This window comes from Heterodontus francisci, chromosome 5 (assembly GCF_036365525.1).
Source record: "Heterodontus francisci isolate sHetFra1 chromosome 5, sHetFra1.hap1, whole genome shotgun sequence".
In the NCBI taxonomy this organism is placed as follows: Eukaryota; Metazoa; Chordata; class Chondrichthyes; order Heterodontiformes; family Heterodontidae; genus Heterodontus; species Heterodontus francisci.
In genome coordinates this window covers 145,672,360-145,691,623 of record NC_090375.1, presented here as the reverse complement: position 1 = coordinate 145,691,623, position 19,264 = coordinate 145,672,360, and the positions used below count along the sequence as shown (strand labels likewise).

General features: G+C 40.3%; 1 protein-coding gene across 1 annotated transcript; it reads right to left on the bottom strand.

Annotated features, from left to right (window-relative positions):
• Positions 1-757: 757 nt before the first annotated feature.
• On the bottom strand, positions 758-16,081 carry LOC137369632 (CCN family member 3-like). Its single transcript, XM_068030963.1, has 5 exons — positions 16,003-16,081; positions 15,632-15,851; positions 11,428-11,679; positions 7,567-7,775; positions 758-1,235 (listed from the first exon to the last, which is right to left on the bottom strand). The coding sequence occupies exons 1-5, from the start codon at positions 16,051-16,053 to the stop codon at positions 954-956; spliced, it is 1,014 nt and encodes a 337-aa protein (XP_067887064.1). The 5' UTR covers positions 16,054-16,081; the 3' UTR covers positions 758-953.
• Positions 16,082-19,264: the final 3,183 nt, after the last annotated feature.

Genomic DNA, 19,264 nt, shown 5'->3' with positions numbered 1-19,264 from the left:
TGATAAATCATCAAATTCATCTTTTGGAAGAGTAACTCTGAAATCAAACCAGTTATAGATATGAAAACTCTTAATATTTTACCTGGAGAAAATTCAGTGGGGGCTCTCTATGATAAATGTTTGTACTGGTGTTCAGTCTCCATTTCCACTGGCTAATTTTTTTTTTTAAACATCTCAACTGATATTACTTTCCAACCAACAAATTGGGTACTGCAAATGCCTAGGTGAAGTACAGTATATGTGCCCACAACATTTATCAGTAATTCACACGCTGCTACTATGTTTTCAATCAGTATTAAAAGGGGCATAAGCATCCATCCCACTGAAAATTTCACCTCATTGGATTTGCATATGTATCTTGCAATGCCAACCAAAATTCCAGAAATCACGCTCTATCGACAAAGATAAGGTGCAGTGGGAACTCTTGGATCCCACTATACACCTATCCCACACTGCAAGTATGAGATCATTATTATATTCAAGGAAGGCAGACAGTGCATGCAAGAGCATTTCAGAGGTGCTCACTTCACCAGGCAAGTCAGAGTAGCTCACAGTAGTACCATTAGAGGAACATAAAGGTCTTTGCTGGGCTGAGTAAAAGGTGGTTGTTTCATCTGAACCGAAGCTGCTTGGCAAAATTAATTTCAGATTTGTACTGGATAGGGCAACTTGAAGACATGTGTGCTGTTTTTATAAAAATATATTTTAATGACTATTTAATATGCAACTATACAAGTACAACTCTCATGTCAAGTCATCATGATAAGCTAGTTTTCTATTTACAACCTAGGCAATAGGCAAGAACATTCTTTAAATACAAAATTCAATAAAAATGTTCAAGTATTTTCACAAACCAAGAGGCAAACTGATATCCTGTTAACTGTATTTAAAGCCCACTTAATCATACAAAAACACTGCTGCAATATCCAGCTTCTAAACTAGGAGTCAAATATTTAGGGACCAGGTATTTGTTCTGTTTGGAGTACGGTGTTGTCTTGCGGGCAATTATAATGGCAGGCGCATGTGGTAATGATCATAATCTGTTTTTTAATGATTATTCCTCCTGGACATTTGAAGTCCAGCTGAGATGTTTTGGTGCTGTGAGGTGTGCAGCATCTTCCATCATTGCAGACTCCACAATATTTAGGTTTGTAGGACTGGACACTTAGGCAGTCGTTATATTCAAATCGGGTTGGTTTCGTTGCTTTTGGTGTTCGGACACATTTTTTCCCTTTCTTAAAAAAAAGCAAAAAGATAGATATTAGTTTTGTTGGCACAAAGAGCAATATTCTAACAGAGGTGGTTTGAAAATCATGGGATCATATTGGGCACTAACACCATAGCATTCTGTCAAGTGTACAGAAGTGTCTGACTTGCACATCAATACATTGAATTGCATAACTATGTCTTGTCTAGCAAAGAAGGTATTTGCAGTTTGAGTTTACAGGAAGAGGCAATTTTGTAATTAACTTTGCTTGGTAAATTCAAAATGGCAACAAATGTTATTGTATCAATTAAGTGAAAATATTGCAGCTTTTCATTACTGTGTTAAATGTAGCTGAAAACCATATGATTTATATCTGGCCTAGTCTTTCCAAATATTTTCTCAGCCTGCATTGTAAAGATTGTACAACCACATATGGGGTGCAAAAACACTAATATCCAGTTCAGATCCCGTTGTATTGTTGAGTAACACTATTGCACAGTTAGATTCAAATTGTGTAAAATTTTAGTTGCTCTTCAGGAAGTGAACAGCGTAACTGGAATTCATTACACTCGGAGATATATAAAGAGATTCAATTAACTGTCATTGTGTACACGAAAGGTATAAAAATCACAAAGTTAAGTGCATTTGAGAGGCGCCAGCATTGGGGCTGCTATCATTCCTAGGTCTTTCTTTAGCATCTCCCTCATCATTTATTCAATATATCCCTCATTTTATCTTACAAATGGCAAGACCTAGCATTTATCCTTATTGAATTTCATCTGCCATCATACTACCCAATTTCAAATAGTGTTTCGGTCCTTCTGTAATTCTTCATCTGCTTCATGAGACTACTATCCTTGTTTATCATTTGCAAATATCACCAATTTAGATGCAGTTTCCAAATCCAGGTCCATATTGACCTTCACATTTCACCTAGTACAGCAACTGCTTTACGATTGTGTGTAGTGGTGATCTGCCCAAGGACAGGCCCTCTGCTCACTTGTCCACGCCTCACCATCCTGCGCTTTCCTCTTCAGTTGCTTGCAAGAGCCTCACATTTTTTAACTTCCAGGAACTAGGGAAAATGTACAAGGTGGTTTCCCGTTGCCTTCCTCACGTGCTTTAAAGAAACCACAAGTCCTCTTCCTGAGGATCCTCTGCCTGTAAGCAGCCATTGCCCCTTGAGGTTCTAGATCTTTTGCCATCACCACCGGAAATTTGCAGGTTGCACTGTTGGCAATGGCTCATAACCCTGAGCATAGGACCACTCGAAAACAGGGCAGGGTGGCCACCCAGGTCTCAAATGACCCTGCTACCCTAAGCATGTGTAACAGCTTCTTATAAGGATCTTTAGAGGTATGTGATATCAGAGCTTTGAAAAAACCACAGAATCATAGAATGGTTACAGAACAGAAAGAGGTCATATGACCCATCATGTCCTTGCCAGCTCTCTGCAAAAGCAACTTACCTAATTCCATTCCCCTGCCTTTTCCCAAAGCCCTGCAAATGGTTTCTCTTCAGGTAATTATCCAGTTATCTTTTGAAGACCTCAATTTAATCCGTCTCCACCACACTCTCAGGCAGTGCATTCTAGATCCTAACCGCACGCTGTGCTAAAAAAAAAAAATATTTCCTCATGTTGCTGTTGCTTCTTTTGTTAATCACCTTAAATCGGTGTCCTCTGGTTCTGGATCCTTCAGCCAATATGTTTCACCCCATCTGCTTTGTCCAGACCCCCCTCTTGATTTTGAACACCTCTCTCAAATCTCCTCTTAATCTTCTCTTCCCTAAGGAGAAGAAGCCCAGCTTCTCAAACTTATCCATGTCACTAAAATTCCTCATCCCGAGAACCATTCTCATGAATCTTTTCTGCACTCTCCTAATGCCTTAACATCCTTCTGAATGTGTGGTGCCCAGAACTGGACACAACACTCCAATTGAGGCCAAACCAGTGTTCTATACAGGTTTGCCATAACTTCCTTGTTTTTATACTCTATGTCCCTACATAAAGCCCAGGATCCCATATACTTTATTAACCACTTTCTCAGCCTGCCCTGCAACATTCATTGATTTGTGCACATCTTCAGTGCACACCAGATCCCTCTGCTCTTGCACCCACTTTAGAATTGTACCCTCCTCATTCTTCCTACCAAAATGAATCACTTCACACTTTTCTGCATTAAATTTCATCAGCCATTTGTCCGCCTATTTCACAAGCCTATGTTCTTTTGAAGTTTATCACTATCCTCCTGACAGTTTACAATACTTCCAAGTTTTGTTTTATCTGCAAACTTTGAAACTCTGCCCCATACACCAAAGTCTAGGTCATTAATATACATCAAGGAAAACAGGGGTCCCAACACTGACCCCTGGGGAACCCCACTATATACCTTCCTCCAGTCCGAAAAACAACCGTTCATAATTGCTGTTTCCTATCACTCAACTGCTCCTGTCCCTTTTATTCAATTCCATATTCAACCTTTACTGATAAGCATGTTATGTGACACTTTATCAAATGCCTTTTGGAAGTCCATGTACACCACATCAACTGCATTACCCTCATCAACCCTCTCAATCAAGTTAGTTAAACACGATTTACCTGTAGCAAATAGGTGCTGGTTTTCCTTAATTAACCCACATTTGTCCAAGTGACTATTTATTTGGTTCCGATTTATTTTTTTTTTATAAAAAGCTTTCCCACTACTGAGGTTAAACTGACTGGCCTGTAGTTGCTAGGCTGGTCCTTACACTTGGTTTTGAGCAAGGGAAAGTAATTTCCTAAAAAGGTCAAGAAGTGGTCAGTTCGCTCTGAAGTGGTCAGTTCTATGACTAATTTGGCCATGGTCATACAAATACGCCATAAACTTTGTTCCCAAGGATCAATTCCACTGTCTTGCCCGTTAGCAATGTAAAACTAATGACTCTCTAGTTAGTCTAATTTATTGTCTTTCAGGAAATACTCAGCAGGTCTGGCAGCATCTGTGAAGAGAGAAGCAGAGTTAACGTTTCAGGTCAGGTGACCCTTCATCAGAACTGGCAAATATTAGAAATGTAATAGGTTTTAAGCAAATAAAGCAGGGGTAGGGCAAGAAATAACAAAAGAGAAGGTATTGATAGGACAAGGTCACAGAGAATAACTGACCAGAAGGTCATGGAACAAAGGCAAATGGTATGTTAATGGTGTGGTGAAAGACAAAGCGTTAGTACAGAGAGGGTGTTAATTGACAGAAAAATGAACAGCCCTGGCCCAAAGCACAAACATGAAAAAAGTGGGTAGGCACAGTAGAAACAAACTAAAATAAACCAAACAAATAAAAAAGAAAAAAAGAAAAAACAACAAAAATAAAAATAAAAAGGGGGCCTCGTCATGCTCTGAAATGATTGAACTCAATGTTCAGTCCGGCAGGCTGTAGTGTGCCTAATTGGTAAATAAGATGCTGTGCCTCGAGCTAGCGTTGATGTTCATTGGAACACTGCAGCAATCCCAGGACAGAGAAGTGGGCATGAGAGCAGTGGGGGGCGGTGGGGGCAGGTGTTGAAATGGCCAGCAACCGGAAGCTCAGGGTCATGCTTTTGGACTGAGCGGAGGTGTTCCGCAAAGTGGTCGCCCAATCTGCGTTTGATCTCCCCAGTGTAGAGGAGATCACATTGTGAGCAATGAATACAGTATACTACATTGAAAGAAGACATAGTTGGACAGACAGACATGGTTCAAGCTCCACTCCAGTACTTCACCACAATCTATGCTTGTACTGAGACGGCATTACATTGTTAGAGGTACAGATTTTCAGATGAGTTATTAAACCAAGACCCTGTGCGCCCTATCACATGAAGGTAAAAGATCCCATAGCACAATTTGAAGAACAGGGGAATTCTCCCTGTGTCCTGGCCAATATTTATCTTTCAACCAACACTACCAAAAACAGACTGACTAGTCACTTGTTATTTGCTGTTTGAGAGATCTTGCTGGGTTTGAACTGATTGCCACATTTGTCTACGTAACGGTGACGACACTTCAAAAGTAATTAATTGGCTGTGAAGTGCTTGGGAACATCTAAAGATGTGAAAGGTGCTATATAAATGCAAGTTCCTTCTTTCTTTCCCCCATAATTGAAGTGCTGCCATAGAGTTCATATATAATTTTAATTACAGGTATGTAGTGTTTGCCCCTGGGAATTTACATGTTTTGAGCATATTAAACCTGTCCAAGACATCTATGCAAAACCAAATTGTCAGATCCTTCAATTTGAGAAGGATTTGTGTTTCTAGTTTAGAAAATGCATATATTTTTGTAGAAACAAGAATATACTGCTGGTAGGTCAGTGGGGAAAGAGTACTGTGTTATGCACCATTGAACTATAAATCTGGAGATCCTGGGGTAAATTTAACTTTAGTGGTAGAGTGAAATGGTTGGTAGCTGCCACACATTACTCACCTTGCCTAATTGACTTAAATGTGAAGGAAAAATCAGCTGGTCTGCTACCTCTGTTTTACACCCCTGTTGAAGTTGAATTTCACCCTTGACCCATGATCAATCCCTGATCACTACTAAGTTAGGAGATCCATTCTTGGAGTACTGAGGAAGTAGTAGGCATGTAGAAGTTGAAAAAGCTCTCTTTACTGATAGCTACTTAATGACCCTGTTGGAACTACACAAGGGTGGTTACATGCAATAGTCAAATAACATTAAGAGTAGATGCACCAAATAAAAACCTTGGTGAAAGTTGAAGCGGTGTTAAAAAAGGTGTAAATTGATATATTATATCTATTGACAGCTTTAATAATAGTTACAAACCAATGTAGTTAAAATTAAGATAATTGTCACGCACACTGAACCTCTTTAAAAAGTGAACAAGGATTCAAAACGGCCACTGGAGACAGAGACTGAGACACTCCAGAGAAAGAGAGAGAGAGAAGAAAAGCAACATTTAACAACTTGTTTTCCAGTAAACCAGAAGGCACATGCCCTGCTGTAGAATCCTACATCTACACTGGACAGCAGTGAACTAGAAGTGATCCACTGTCTTCAACTGAACTTTCAATCAAGAGAGAAATCTACAATCATCTCAGGCCTGCATCCAATGAGAACCCGATTTCCAAAAGAATTCAACGGGCTTATTATGACCTCCCTGCCCACTAGAAATCACTTTCCGCTTTTTCCCTTTCTATCTGTCTCGTGTGTGTACAAGCGAATGTGTGAGTGGATGCAGTTGCAACAATTTCGGGATAAGGCGTATTGATCAATAAACAATTGATTTTCTGTTCTTAAACCTACAAGAAAACCTGTCCCTGTCTGTTTCTTTAACAAATAAAACAACAAAGGGGTTAAAGCCCAATAACAAAACACACTTGCTGCAGTCAGGCGGGGAGTTGAACAGTGGGAACCACCCACATTGCACCACATGGCCATAACATAATCCAGAACACTGCTGTCTGTAATCTAACCTGTACCAAGTCCCATTCACCCATCATTCCTGTGCTCGTAGACCTACATTGGCTCCTGGTCCATCAATGCCTCAATTTTAAAATTCTCACTTGTATGTTTAAATCCCTCCTTGGTCTTACCCCGCTTTATCTCTGTAACCTCCTTCAGTCCTACCACCCACAGAGAATTTTACATTCCTCAAACTCTGGCCTCTTGTACATTCCCCCTTTCTTCACCCCAGCTTTGGTGGCCATTCTTTCAGCTGTCTGGGCCCTAAGCTATGACATTCCTTGCCCAAACCTCACCACCTCTCTCTCCTCCTTTAAGACACTCCTTAAAACCTTCCTCTTTGAAGAAGTTTTCAGCCACCTGTCCTAATATCTCCTCCTTTGGCTCAATATCAGTTTCTGATTGATACTGTTCCTGTGAAGAACCTTGGGATATTTTACTACATTAAAGATGCTATAGAAATACAAGTTGTTGTTATGAAATTATAGCTTTGTGTCACATTCCCTTCATGGCCTAGCCTCTCTCCATTTATGTAACCTTCTGCAGCTCTATAGTCTTCCAAGAACTCTATTTTTCCAACTCTGGCCTCTTGCGCATCCCCATTACCATTGATTCACCATTAGTAGCCATGCCTTCATCTAGGTTCTACTCTCTGGAATTCCCTTCCTAAAACTCTTTGCCTCACCTCCTTTAACATCCTCCTTAAAAACCACTTCTTTGGCTAAATTTCTAGTGACTCTTAGTATTTCCTTTGGTCACTTTTGTCTTGTTACATTTTTGTGAGGTGTCTTGGGACATTTCTCTAGGTCAAGGGCGCTACATAAATGAAAGTTTTGTTGTAGCTCCTGGTATCTTAATCAACAGTCTATTTACAGCAAGACAAAGAGTAAAGATCAGACCTCTAGCAATAATTGTTTGTACTCACTTTGACAGTGACTTTGTAATCTCCACATGGTCGAACCTCACAAATTCGTGTCTGCTTCACCAGATCACATTGGCGGTTTTTATTAGTTACACGAGTAGAAATGCCCATGCCACAGGTTTTGGAGCAGGCACTCCACTGTGTGGTCTGCTGTATACAGTTCATGCTAGGGTTAAGTGAATCCAATTCATAGGTTGCCTCCTGCCTGTAAGCTGAAGGGAAGAAAAGAAGTTATCCTCTTATGCAAGGCTATGTGTAGAAACTTTGAAGTTTTGAAATTGTTTGCAATTAAATGTCATCACTTTGATTGCTAGTTTCTAAGTTACTATGGTCGTCTATTAACTAAATCATAGAAAAAGGAAGTTCTATTCTAGAATGTGTGGAATATTACAATTTTCTCTCATGTTTCGTCTTACCATTTTAAATAGAGCTAATGTCAGTAAATTTGTCTTCTATCCAAGAAAAAACATTCAAAGACATTGAGGAATTTGGTTTGGAAGCTTTACTGTTGAAATTACAAGCCAAGAAATACTGGGTTTGTTGACCTGGATTATCCCACATTCAAGATTAGCAAAAATAAACATTTTTTTTCATGGACTGCATCCAGGCTTCTGAAAACAATCATGAGGATGTAAATATAGGATGAATCATTCGAGTAATAGAGTTCATAGGAGAGCATTTAAATTCAATAAAAACTGTGATGTTTCTCCAATTTTTCACAAACATGCACTTGCATATTCATTCCTTTACTGTTTCAGTTTGCCCCCTTCTCCGGCCCTGTGCTAAAGCTGATAACTTATGCTGAGGGACAGTTCCATGAAATTGCCTTCTGGTGTCACTTAAGGGATTGTTTTTCAGGTTTGAATCTGAATTGGAGTGTTGAATTGTGGAGCATCACAACTGAGCCCAACAACCTTACCCCATGAAAATGGAACAGGGCTCATGGACTAGCCATTGTGACTTTTCTCTCAAAATAAAGCAAAATACTGCAGGTGTTGGAAATCTGAAAACACTCAGCTGGCCAGGCAATATCTATTGATAAACAAGGGTCAGTCAATTGAGCTTTCTGTTCTTAAGAGTGTGCCTCAGGACTGGACAATATTACAGATGAATGATACTTAAAAAGGAACACAACAGTGGGGGAGGCAGATGAGGTGGAAGGAAAAGACACAGGAAAAGATAGAAAGACCTATTAAGTGCTTGTATGGAGGACCGGAGATGGTTAAATGACAGAAATGACGTTCGCAACAGAAAAAAGGAGGTATAATGAGAGAAATCAAAGAAATAATAGACATATTCAAGACAGTGTGTGTGACTGGCTCAAGAGGCTAGTGGAAAAGGAAGCAGGAAAAACCAGCATGGTGGAGCAGGCTTCAGTCGAAGAAAAAAACCTAGGTCGAGACCATTCCAACAGCAGTGTTTCAATGGGGATCTCCACACCAAGTACCAACCCAGTCCTTCCCCCACCCCATTCCTGGAAGTGCTAGAACATACATTCTACATTGTGGCAGGAGGTGCTGCCACAGAGAATATGGGAGTCGTAGTTAAGATCTGATATTGTTAAAGTCAATGTTAAGGTCAGAGGGTTACAAACACCTAGTGGGAAGATGAGGTGCTGTTCCTAGAGCTTACATTGAGGGCTGGATTTTACCTGCTCCCGACGTCAGGGGTCGTGGTGGGGGTCCCGGAAAAGACCTCCAGGAGAGGACTGCCACCGGGAAGATACTGCCCCATATTACCGGCAGCGGTGAGGCCTCGTGGCGGCCCTGCCGCCGCTTGGCAATAGGAACCCAATTAAAATATTTAAATTTATTTAAATTACATGAATAAAGACCTACCTTGATGCGACGGACGGCCGTCTCGCTCCGATATTCTGGCCAGATGCCAGAACTCCCACGCCTTTGGATCTCTGTTCTGAGCGGAACACTGGTGGGGAGGGGGAGGAGTGAAGTTTTCAGGGTGGGTGAACGGTGGTGGTGGGGGGGGGGGGGGGGGGGGGGAGCAGGAAAAACTTGCTAAGATGGAGAAACTGGGATAAAAGGAATGGTGTCCTTACATGAAGAGGGGTTTGAAGAAATATAATCTAGGTAGTCATGGGAGTCAGTAGACTTGTAATAAATGTCAGTGAACAGCCTATTTCCAGTCACAGGGAAGACCCAGAAAGGAAGGGAAGATTCAGGGATGGACCACATTAAAGTGAGGGAAGGGTGGAAACTTGAAGCATCCGAAGTAATGAAATTCTCCAGATATATGTGAGAGCAGGAAGCAACACCAACACAATCATCTATGTAAAAGATAGAAAGACTTGCATTCATAGTGCCTTTCATGACCACAGGATGTCCCAAAGTGCTTTATAGCCAATGAAGTGCTTTTGAAATGTAGTCACTGTTGTAATGTGCAGTCAATTTGCACACAGTAAGTTTCCACAAACAGCAATATGATAACGGCCAATCTGTTTTTGTGATGTTGATTGAGGGATAGATATGAGCCAGGACACCAGGAATAACTTCCCTGCTTTTCTTTGAAAAAAGCAGCATGGGATCTTTTACACCCACCCAAGAGGGCAGATGGGGCCTCAGTTTAACATCCTATCTGAAAGACAATACCTCAGTCAGTGCAGCTCTCCTTCAGTACTGCACTGGAGTATCAGCGCCTTGATTTTTGTTCTCAAGTCCTAGAGTAGGACTTGAACCCACAACCTTCTGACTCAGAAATGAGAGTTCTACCAACTGAGCCATGGCTAACACTTAATGTAATGAGAAAAGAGATCAAGGAGTGGACCTGAAACAAAAAGTGTTCAACGTATCCGAAAAAGGCAAGAATGGAGAGGACCATTGCAGGTTTCCATTGAGAGACCTTTTACCTGAAAAATTGTTCAATGTGAGAATAAGTTCTGTCAAGCAAAGGAGAGTGGTAACATTTGCAAACTGGGTAGGTTACTGTTTAAGGAAGAAGCAGACCATCTTGGGAAGGGATTGAGGTGTAGAGGGACTGGAGTGAAAAGGAGACAGTTCGATCCAGAAACTGGTAATTAAGTAAAATCTTCTCCATGATCTGGGACACAATGGCCAAGTGTAGTGCACCAACCAATGTCAGAGAAGAAATGAGTTAAGCCACTGTAGACTCAGGATTGAACCTGGAAATTGTTGATTGTACAGCTTAGTAGTACCTTTACCTGCCAAACCAGGCTCATTTTCTAATGTAAAATTCTTTTGGGCCTCCTTATCTCGAGAGACAATGGATACGCGCCTGGAGGTGGTCAGTGGTTTGTGAAGCAGCGCCTGGAGTGGCTATAAAGGCCAATTCTGGAGTGACAGGCTCTTCCACAGGTGCTGCAGAGAAATTTGTTTGTTGGGGCTGTTGCACAGTTGGCTCTCCCCTTGCGCCTCTGTCTTTTTTCCTGCCAACTACTAAGTCTCTTCGACTCGCCACAATTTAGCCCTGTCTTTATGGCTGCCCGCCAGCTCTGGCGGCTCTAGTACATGGCAAAAATAAATACAGAGATTGGTTTGCATGTCCATTCTATGTGCAACATGTAATTTTAACCACTTTTCAGTTTAAAGTAGCATACACCAGAAGGATAGATTTTATGAATTTATGCTTTGGCCACTAACTGAAACTATCCTGTGTACCTAATTTCCCAATATGCTTTGTTGGAATGCAAATTTGTAATATATACCCTTATACATAAGTATTGTGGCATGGTTAGATAAAATTAAAGCCCCACTCTAGTGCAGCTGACAAGTTTGAGCCACTAAATTAGTTGCTCATTCAGGATTATTTATACATAACAGGGTTTAAAGAGTGCATCTTCAGTTTATAGTCAGTTAAAATAATACAGAATACATAAACATTGTATCCTACCTGCCATTGCAAATCCTCCAACAGGAGCTTCTTGTTTGTGGTCACACACCCATTGCTCACAGCACTCTCCTGGCATTTGTACTTGTTTGGGAAATGGGCAATCAGGGCCTGGTAAGAGGACATCCAGATTACAGCGGGGCACACAGCCAATCAGACCATCTTTACAGGAACACTGGTATTTGCAGCTTGGCTGGAATGTCTCCCCATTTCGATAGACATCTCCATCATACATGCAAATATTACCTTCATGCGCTGAAATTCAAAGATAAGAGACATTAGGTTTATATTATTTTTGTTAAGAGTGCTATCTAATAAAGAATCCTACATCTAGGCAACAATAATATCTTTTACAGTAGGTGGAAATAAGCACTTTTGAAACAGGCTTTCTAGTTTTATTAATGATTCAATAGTTGAATAATCTAGTTTGGGTTATCATTACATTTGAAAATTTCTTGGGAAAGTACAGAGTCAATTTTCTTTCAATGAAAGAAGAATTGCATCAAAATATTTATTCAAGCTGAATGGTGTGCATTGATTTAATCATACACTTGTACTTTAAACAGGCATCCCAAATTTCAGCCTGTACTTCACCCACAAGAGATAATACTAATGAAGGGGAAGCATGAAGTAGTAATTTAATATCCTGGTTACACTGTACTTTGGGTATTCGTGCAGCATCATCATTTGCACCATTTAATGTCAAACATGCAGCATACAACTGACAATTCCTATGAAACTGGGCTATATTGGCTTTGCATTCTATTGTTACACATCAGCCATGGGATAATTGGTGCAGATGTTAATTTTTAACTTTTAAAAGACCCAGGTCAGCTAAGCTGTCTTTATATTTCCAGCAATAGGAGAGAAGTATCCCTTGTCACTTCTCTTACTCCAGCCAGTGTATGGTAAGGTGAGCTGTCTACATCCATTCAAGTACACAGAACACTACATTCCTTGAATTGAAGGTTATGCATCAGAACTTGCAGGGAAAAGTATTAACAGTAAGATTTCCCAGCAAACCTGCACCCTAACCGGCTTCCTACTATTGAACCAGAGACATACGACAATTGCAGTTTGGAGGGTGGGGGAAATACAACTAGGTGAATGGTTGCATTGTTACTGGTAGTAGTCACTACACAGTATCTCAGTTCTCCTCCAAAAAAATCCCTGAAAATATTGTAAATCAAGTCTCTGCTTTCCATTCACCAGGACAGCAAAAAAGCATTTGCAATATGCAGCTTTCTCCTTTGCATGGTTTTCCCTATTTTCAATACATCCAATGGCTACCACCAGTGGAGAAGAGTAGCCCTAGTTCATCAGGGCAGGTGGAGGGGAAGTGGGGGGAGGGGAGAAAAAGGAGGGAAATTTCATCTACAATATCTTCACACATTGTTTATAGAGATCCCTCGTGGAGAATTACACTTAGATTTTTAAGTAGCCTGGAGTTGATTTCTTAAAAAGTAAGCCAAATACACTTTAAAAGTTTTAATTTTCTATTGAGATTAATTTACAAGTATTGTCAATAAATACACCCATTTTTATTTTCTCCATAAATTAATTAATGCTACTGTTTCTCTATTTGAAGCAACAAAGCACATCAATAGATGTTATCAGAACAGCTTGCCCCAAAGTTGTTCAGTGTCCAGAGAAATTTTACATTCCAGGAAATTGTGTTTCCACAAACACTTAGAAATGTAACATTTATTTAAAAAACATCTTCAATATTATCAGTGAAAGAATCACTAGGATTTATAATCCTACAAGAAAGTGTTTCTACTAATTACTGCAGCAGCACGATTCCACTTACCTGTCTGGCCCTATTTTTCAAGGGGCACATCATAATGGCAAGAATTGTGTATCGGCAATGCTACGGTATCTAGGTAGGGGTGAGTTCACACTCCCTTAACTCAGCTGGTTTAGAATTTAAGTTTTAGAATTACAGCTTTTACAAATTATAGTTCACCTCTGGTTTTGCAGAAGAAATACCAATTCCCTCAGAAAGATACAATATCACTTGAACGATAGCTATGGTCCCCGCAGCAGTGATTCATCACTTTCCATTATAGATGTCCCTATGAGCCAAGAATGAACCACTTACAAAAAAGGCAATTATAATCAAAAAAGGTCATTTATCTTTCCATACTTCCAGCCTTAGCATACAGTCTCTAAATTTTCTTCTTTCTTAGAAGTTATTTTAATATTGTACATATCCTTATTTTATCCTTTCATATCTCAGTTACTTCACAGTTCTGATGAAAGGGTTATATGTTTCAGGTTGATAACCTATGTTTTTCTCTCTACAAATCTGGCCTAATCCACTGAATGTTTAACATTTTCAGTTTTTATTTTAAATTTCCAGTATCTGCTCTGCTTCAAACACTAACCCCAGTAATTCATTTAACAGCCTTACAACCCTCTGTAAAACAAAGTTTCCTCCTTCCTGTTCAAAATCTTACATGTTTAATTTTATATCTATGTTCCTCTTTTTTTATACTCCTCAATCACTATAAAACAGTCTGTTTTATCTACCCTGTGTGATGTCATTCACAATTTTAAAGACCTATTAAATCACCCCCTAAGCTCCTCTGGTTCTAATGAAAACAGCCCATATTTTTCATCTTGCCGTGTATTTCCATTTCCTCATACCAGGAAGCATCCTAGTAAATATGCACTTCATATTAGCTCAACATGCTTCCCATCATGTGTAGCTCACAATTTCACACAGTATTCCAACTGTGATCTTACTAAGGTTTTATAAGTTTATCATTGAACCTCAGCTTAACAAATCTATATCACTTGCCATAAAACCCAGTATTCCATCAGCTTTGCTCTGGCCTCATCTATTGTAAGTGCTGCTTGAAATGCTTTGTGAAACTAAACCTCCAAATTGCCCTGCCCAACTATTTTCCCATTCAAACTATCAGCTTTATTTTTTTTGACACTGAAATCTACCTGCCACATTTTTGCTCATTCTACCATCTTAACAATAATCTCTTGCTCCCTTTCATCCTCAGAATTATTTACTATACCTCATATTTTAGGATCATTTGCACACTTGAAAATTACTCTTTCTAACTCTATATTCAAATCATTGATGTGGTGTGAATAGAAGAACAGAACCCTATGTGACACCACTACTCACTTCCAACCACTGAGAAACTACCCTTTAGTTTGACTATTACTTTCCTTCTAACTAGTTTTCAAATCCAATTTTCTTTTATTTAAACCCTCAATATTTCCTCTGCCTGGTACTTTCTGGCAGTCTTTATACACCACATTTACTGCATTACCCCCATTCATCATAACTATCACCTCAAAGAACTTTAAAAGTTTGTCTAGCACAATCTTCCTTTCTGAAATATAGGTTGGTTGCTTTTAATTCATCTTCATATTAGTTATTTCATTTTTAATTAAAGATTTCAAAATTTTCCATAATTGGTTTAAAATGACCAAAGTTAGCCCTGTCACCCTTGTGAAAATAGGCATTACACAGACACAGTCAAGCCCTCCAATACATATATATGTCCTGGAATTTCCCATCATAGTGTCTGAAAAGTTATGTCGAAATTTAAACAGATATTGCAACTTGACAATTTACACCATGATGTCTGGAGAGCTTATCTCAGAAAAATAACTTAATTTTTTCTTAATTGAATGCTCAAAGTGGGGTGAATTCCCACAGAGCTTCTCCTCATTGTCCACCCAAACTTCAGAAGACCACATAGACCCCAGAATAAGAGCATGATTATCCCATTCTTTCAGAGTTTCCCCAGCACATCCAAAGTTACCCCCGACAATCAAGTTAAAAAAAACCCCCACATAAATTCGCCCTCATAACGTCTGCAGCCTCCACTATTTCTTTTCCATTTCTCGTTTGGTTCCCAACACTTTGTCCTCCTTCAGCTTACATTACCCAAGAATTTTGGTTATTTACCAGCATAGAACTAGAGCTCCACAGTTATTATTCATTAATATTTAATAAAGTTTTAAAAATATAATTCTTGGAGCCTGCAGAACATCAACTGGTTCATACCAGTATTTTCGTGCTCAGAATGACCCAGTAGGAAACGTGCACACCAACTTAGATGATGCAGCTATTTAATATTAATTCTTGACAATTGTGGTCCTTTTCTGAAAATAAGATGACAGACAGGTTGGTTACTAAGTTTGCAAAGATACTTCAACGTGTATGCTGTAAACTCACCAATGCAAAGACCGAGGCCCTGCCGGGTGTCGGCGCTGTAATCGCACTGCAGCCCCTGGAACGAGTCACAGGTGTCGCTTTCGGTGCAGACTTCGCCCGCTTGTTTAGCACAAACCCGACAGCAGCCGCAGTTGTCCAACACGAGACGCACTCCGGGGGTGCACCTGGGTGGATCTTTCGGGCACTTACAAGGGGAAGAACATTGCTGGGCACTGACCCGCTGTAAAACAGAAAGACGGAATACAAGCTTTGAAATACCAAACCTAAAAATCCATAATGTGTGTTCCCTTCACACAGCCTCCTTTAAAAAAAAATCGCGCATTCTTTTTATTGCTTTATTATATAAATGTTATGCCGTGAAGCGTATTCACCTCAATTAAAAGCAGAAGTAAATGCACCAGTGTCACAGTGAAGAACTGCATGCTGTCACTACACCACAACACACCTCTCTCACCCTCTGCCTCTACCCATCATCGTGTGCCGCGTGCATTTTATAAAGCCGCCCTCCGCTCGAGCGTGGCTCTGATTGGCTGAGGCCACGAAAATTGCGGTCCAAGCGTCTTCTCTCGCTGCCGTGGCAACTCCTCGGGGATTGGACAGCAGCTTTCCGTTGTGCCGTCGCCATGGTGACGTCGGGAGCGATTGGATCAAAGACTGGACGGGGGGTTCTGAATGGAATGTTGTGCTGGTAATTGGCACTCCTGGAGGGGCACTCGTGCCGACGGCCTTCAATAGATATCTATACAGATGTTTTTGTGAATGGAAAGCTGTTTCCAGTGGCCTTCCACAGGGCTCATTGTTGGGTCCCTTGCTGTTTGTGGTATAAATGATTTGGACTTAAATGTAGGAGGCATGATTGGGAAATTTGCTGATGACACGGAAATTGGTCATGCAGTTGATCGTGAAGAGGATAGCTGTAGACTCCAGAATGATATCAACGGTTTGGTTGAGTGAGCGGAAAAGTGGCAAATGGAATTCAATCCGGAGAAGTGTCAGGCAATACACTTGGGGAGGGCAAATAAAGCGAGGGAATACACAATAAATGGGAGGTTATTGAGAGGGGTAGAAGAAGTGAGAGACCTTGGAGTGCATGTCCACAGGTCCCTAAAGGTGGCAGGACAGGTAGATAGGGTAGTGAAGAAGGCATATGGAATGCTTTCCTTTATTGGCCGAGGTATAGCATACAAAAGCAGGGATGTAATGCTGAAACTATATAAAACGCTGGTTCTGCCTCAGTTGGAGTATTGCATACAGTTCTGGTCACCACATTACAGGAAAGACATAGTTGCTCAGGAGAGAGTGCAGAGGAGATTTACAAGAATGTTGCCAGGGCTTGAAAGTTGCAGCTATGAGGAAAGATTGGATCGGCTAGGGCTGTTTTCCTTAGAACAGAGGAGGGTGAGGGGTGACTTAATTGAGGTGTACAAAATTATGAGGGGCCTAGATAGAGTAGACAGGAAGGACCTGCTTCCCCTAGCAGAGAGGTCAATTACCAGGGGCCACAGATTTAAGGAGGATTAGAGGGGAAATGAGGAGAAACTTTTTCACCCACAGTGTGGTGGGTGTCTGGAATTCACTGCCAGGAATGGTGGTGGATGCCGAAACCCTCAATTCTTTTAAAAGGTACCTGGACATGCATCTGAAGTGCTGTAACCAGCAAGGCTATGGACCAGATGCTGGAAGGTGGAATTAGATTGGGCGGCTAGTTTTTTTGGTCGGCACGGACACGACAGGCTGAATGGCTCCTGTGCTGTAATTTTTCTATGGTTCAATATCTCTTTGCAATGCTAAACATGCTTTTTTGTGTAGAGGCTGCTATGTTTTTACATTTCACTCTTGCTGCATCGTTCCAATTTAAGTCTTTTGTACTGATTGCCTGATTCCCAAAACAGATGCAATTATACAGGATAATGAACATTGTATTTGTTGTAATAACCACAACTGCGAAAAGATGCTTCTGCTGAGACAGATATCTGGAAACACTTGTGCACATCTCTGAATTGCGACCTGTGGAATGTGCCGCTTGGATGTTAAACATCAGCCCTGCAGCAGCCAAAACAATCGGTGCGCAATGTGCAGTTTAGCAGCAAAGTGTTTGTGTTGGACTCCGAGCAGCATGCCATCTTGTCTGCTTTCAACAGGTTCTCCAGATGAGAAGATATTCTGTCTCGCAAATGTTGTTTGGAGACTGAATGACTCCTGCGAACCGTCATAACATATACTTATCAAAATGATTAATCATTGGAATCAGATTCGTGGTAGAAAAGTAAAATAAAAGAAATGAACACATGGGCCACCGGCAGTTTTATGTTGAAGAGTGGATTAGGTTATGTTTGCCAATGTTGACTTTCTGAAACACCGTCTGAAATGTATACCCATTTCGCCTTGTAAAAGTCAACTTTATTAAATATATATGATAATAATGGAAATGTTAATTGAGGCATTTTATTGTGTTTTTATCCCATCTTATTAGTTATCTTTAAGCTACAGCTTTGATAGAGAAACTAAGCCATATAATTCAAACATGAACAGTATTCTGTGAGTGGTTCTGTGTTATGTGTATGGTTGACAGCTCTTCTGAATTTAGCTGACATTTATTCAAATCTGTAACTGTCAGCTAAATATTTAAGTGCAGAAATTGCTCAAATAATTGAATCAGTTTGAAATTTTCAGATAGATCAGGACACAGTTGGTAAAACTATAAGAAAACAATAACTATATACAGAAGTTAAGTATAAAATAGTTCTGCTCCCTCAAATGAAGGCACTGGCAAGAACAAGAGGTTAGTCTGGCAATAGAAGTTGCTATATACAAAGCTGTTGTTATCACCACACTACTGTATGGATCAGAATCATGGATCTGCTACTGTTGTCAGACCTTGTGTCTTGACCATTTCCACTTGCCCTGACTACAATGTATCACTGCATCAAGTGGCAGGATAGAGTGCCTAACAGCAATGTCCACAAGCATTGCAACCTGAGAGGCAGCCAGAGAGATCAATGGAACTAGAAGCAGGAACATGTAACAATTCTAGCCAGAATTGAAAAGGGTGACTCTGCTTTTGCTGCTGTTGAACTGAAGGAAACTTCAACTCATTGAAAACTTCATGTCAGGCAACAGCTTTGGAGTCAATTGGAGTCAATGGTGTTGGCGGAGAGGTAAAGTTAAATGCTGAGGCTTTTCAATTAGATAGTGGCTGATCTGCATCTAAACACCCATCTACCTGCCTTGTTTCCACAACCCTCAACATCATTGCCTAATTAAAATCTATCAATCTCAGTTTCGAAATTCTCATTTGAACTAGCCTCAACAGCAGTTTGGGGGACAGAATTCCAGATTTGCATTACTCTTTGTATGAAGAACATGGATGACATCACCCCTGAAGTGCCTAGCTCCATTTTTAAGGTTATGCCTCCTTGTTTTGGACTCCCCCACCAGAGGACATAGATTCTCTCTATCTACGCTATCAAATCCTTTAACCATTTTAAAAATGGTTTTTGTGGAGGAGAGGTAAATAAATTTATTGTCTTATCACTGGGGAGGGGGGTGGCGGAAGAGGGTCTTTGATGTGGACTTTACTGTTTTTATTTAAAGTAAAGGTAATGTTTAAACAGTCAAATGATCTGTCAGGGC

Excerpts from the sequence above, each read along its gene's own strand:
- LOC137369632 (XM_068030963.1), bottom strand. The coding sequence starts at position 16,053 with ATGCAGTTCTTCACTGTGACACTGGTGCATTTACTTCTGCTTTTAATT. Across the intron at positions 11,680-15,631 it reads GGGCCTCGGTCTTTGCATTG|CGCATGAAGGTAATATTTGC; the intron begins GTGAGTTTACAG and ends TTTGAATTTCAG. Across the intron at positions 1,236-7,566 it reads ATTACAAAGTCACTGTCAAA|AAAGGGAAAAAATGTGTCCG; the intron begins GTGAGTACAAAC and ends CTTTTTTTTAAG.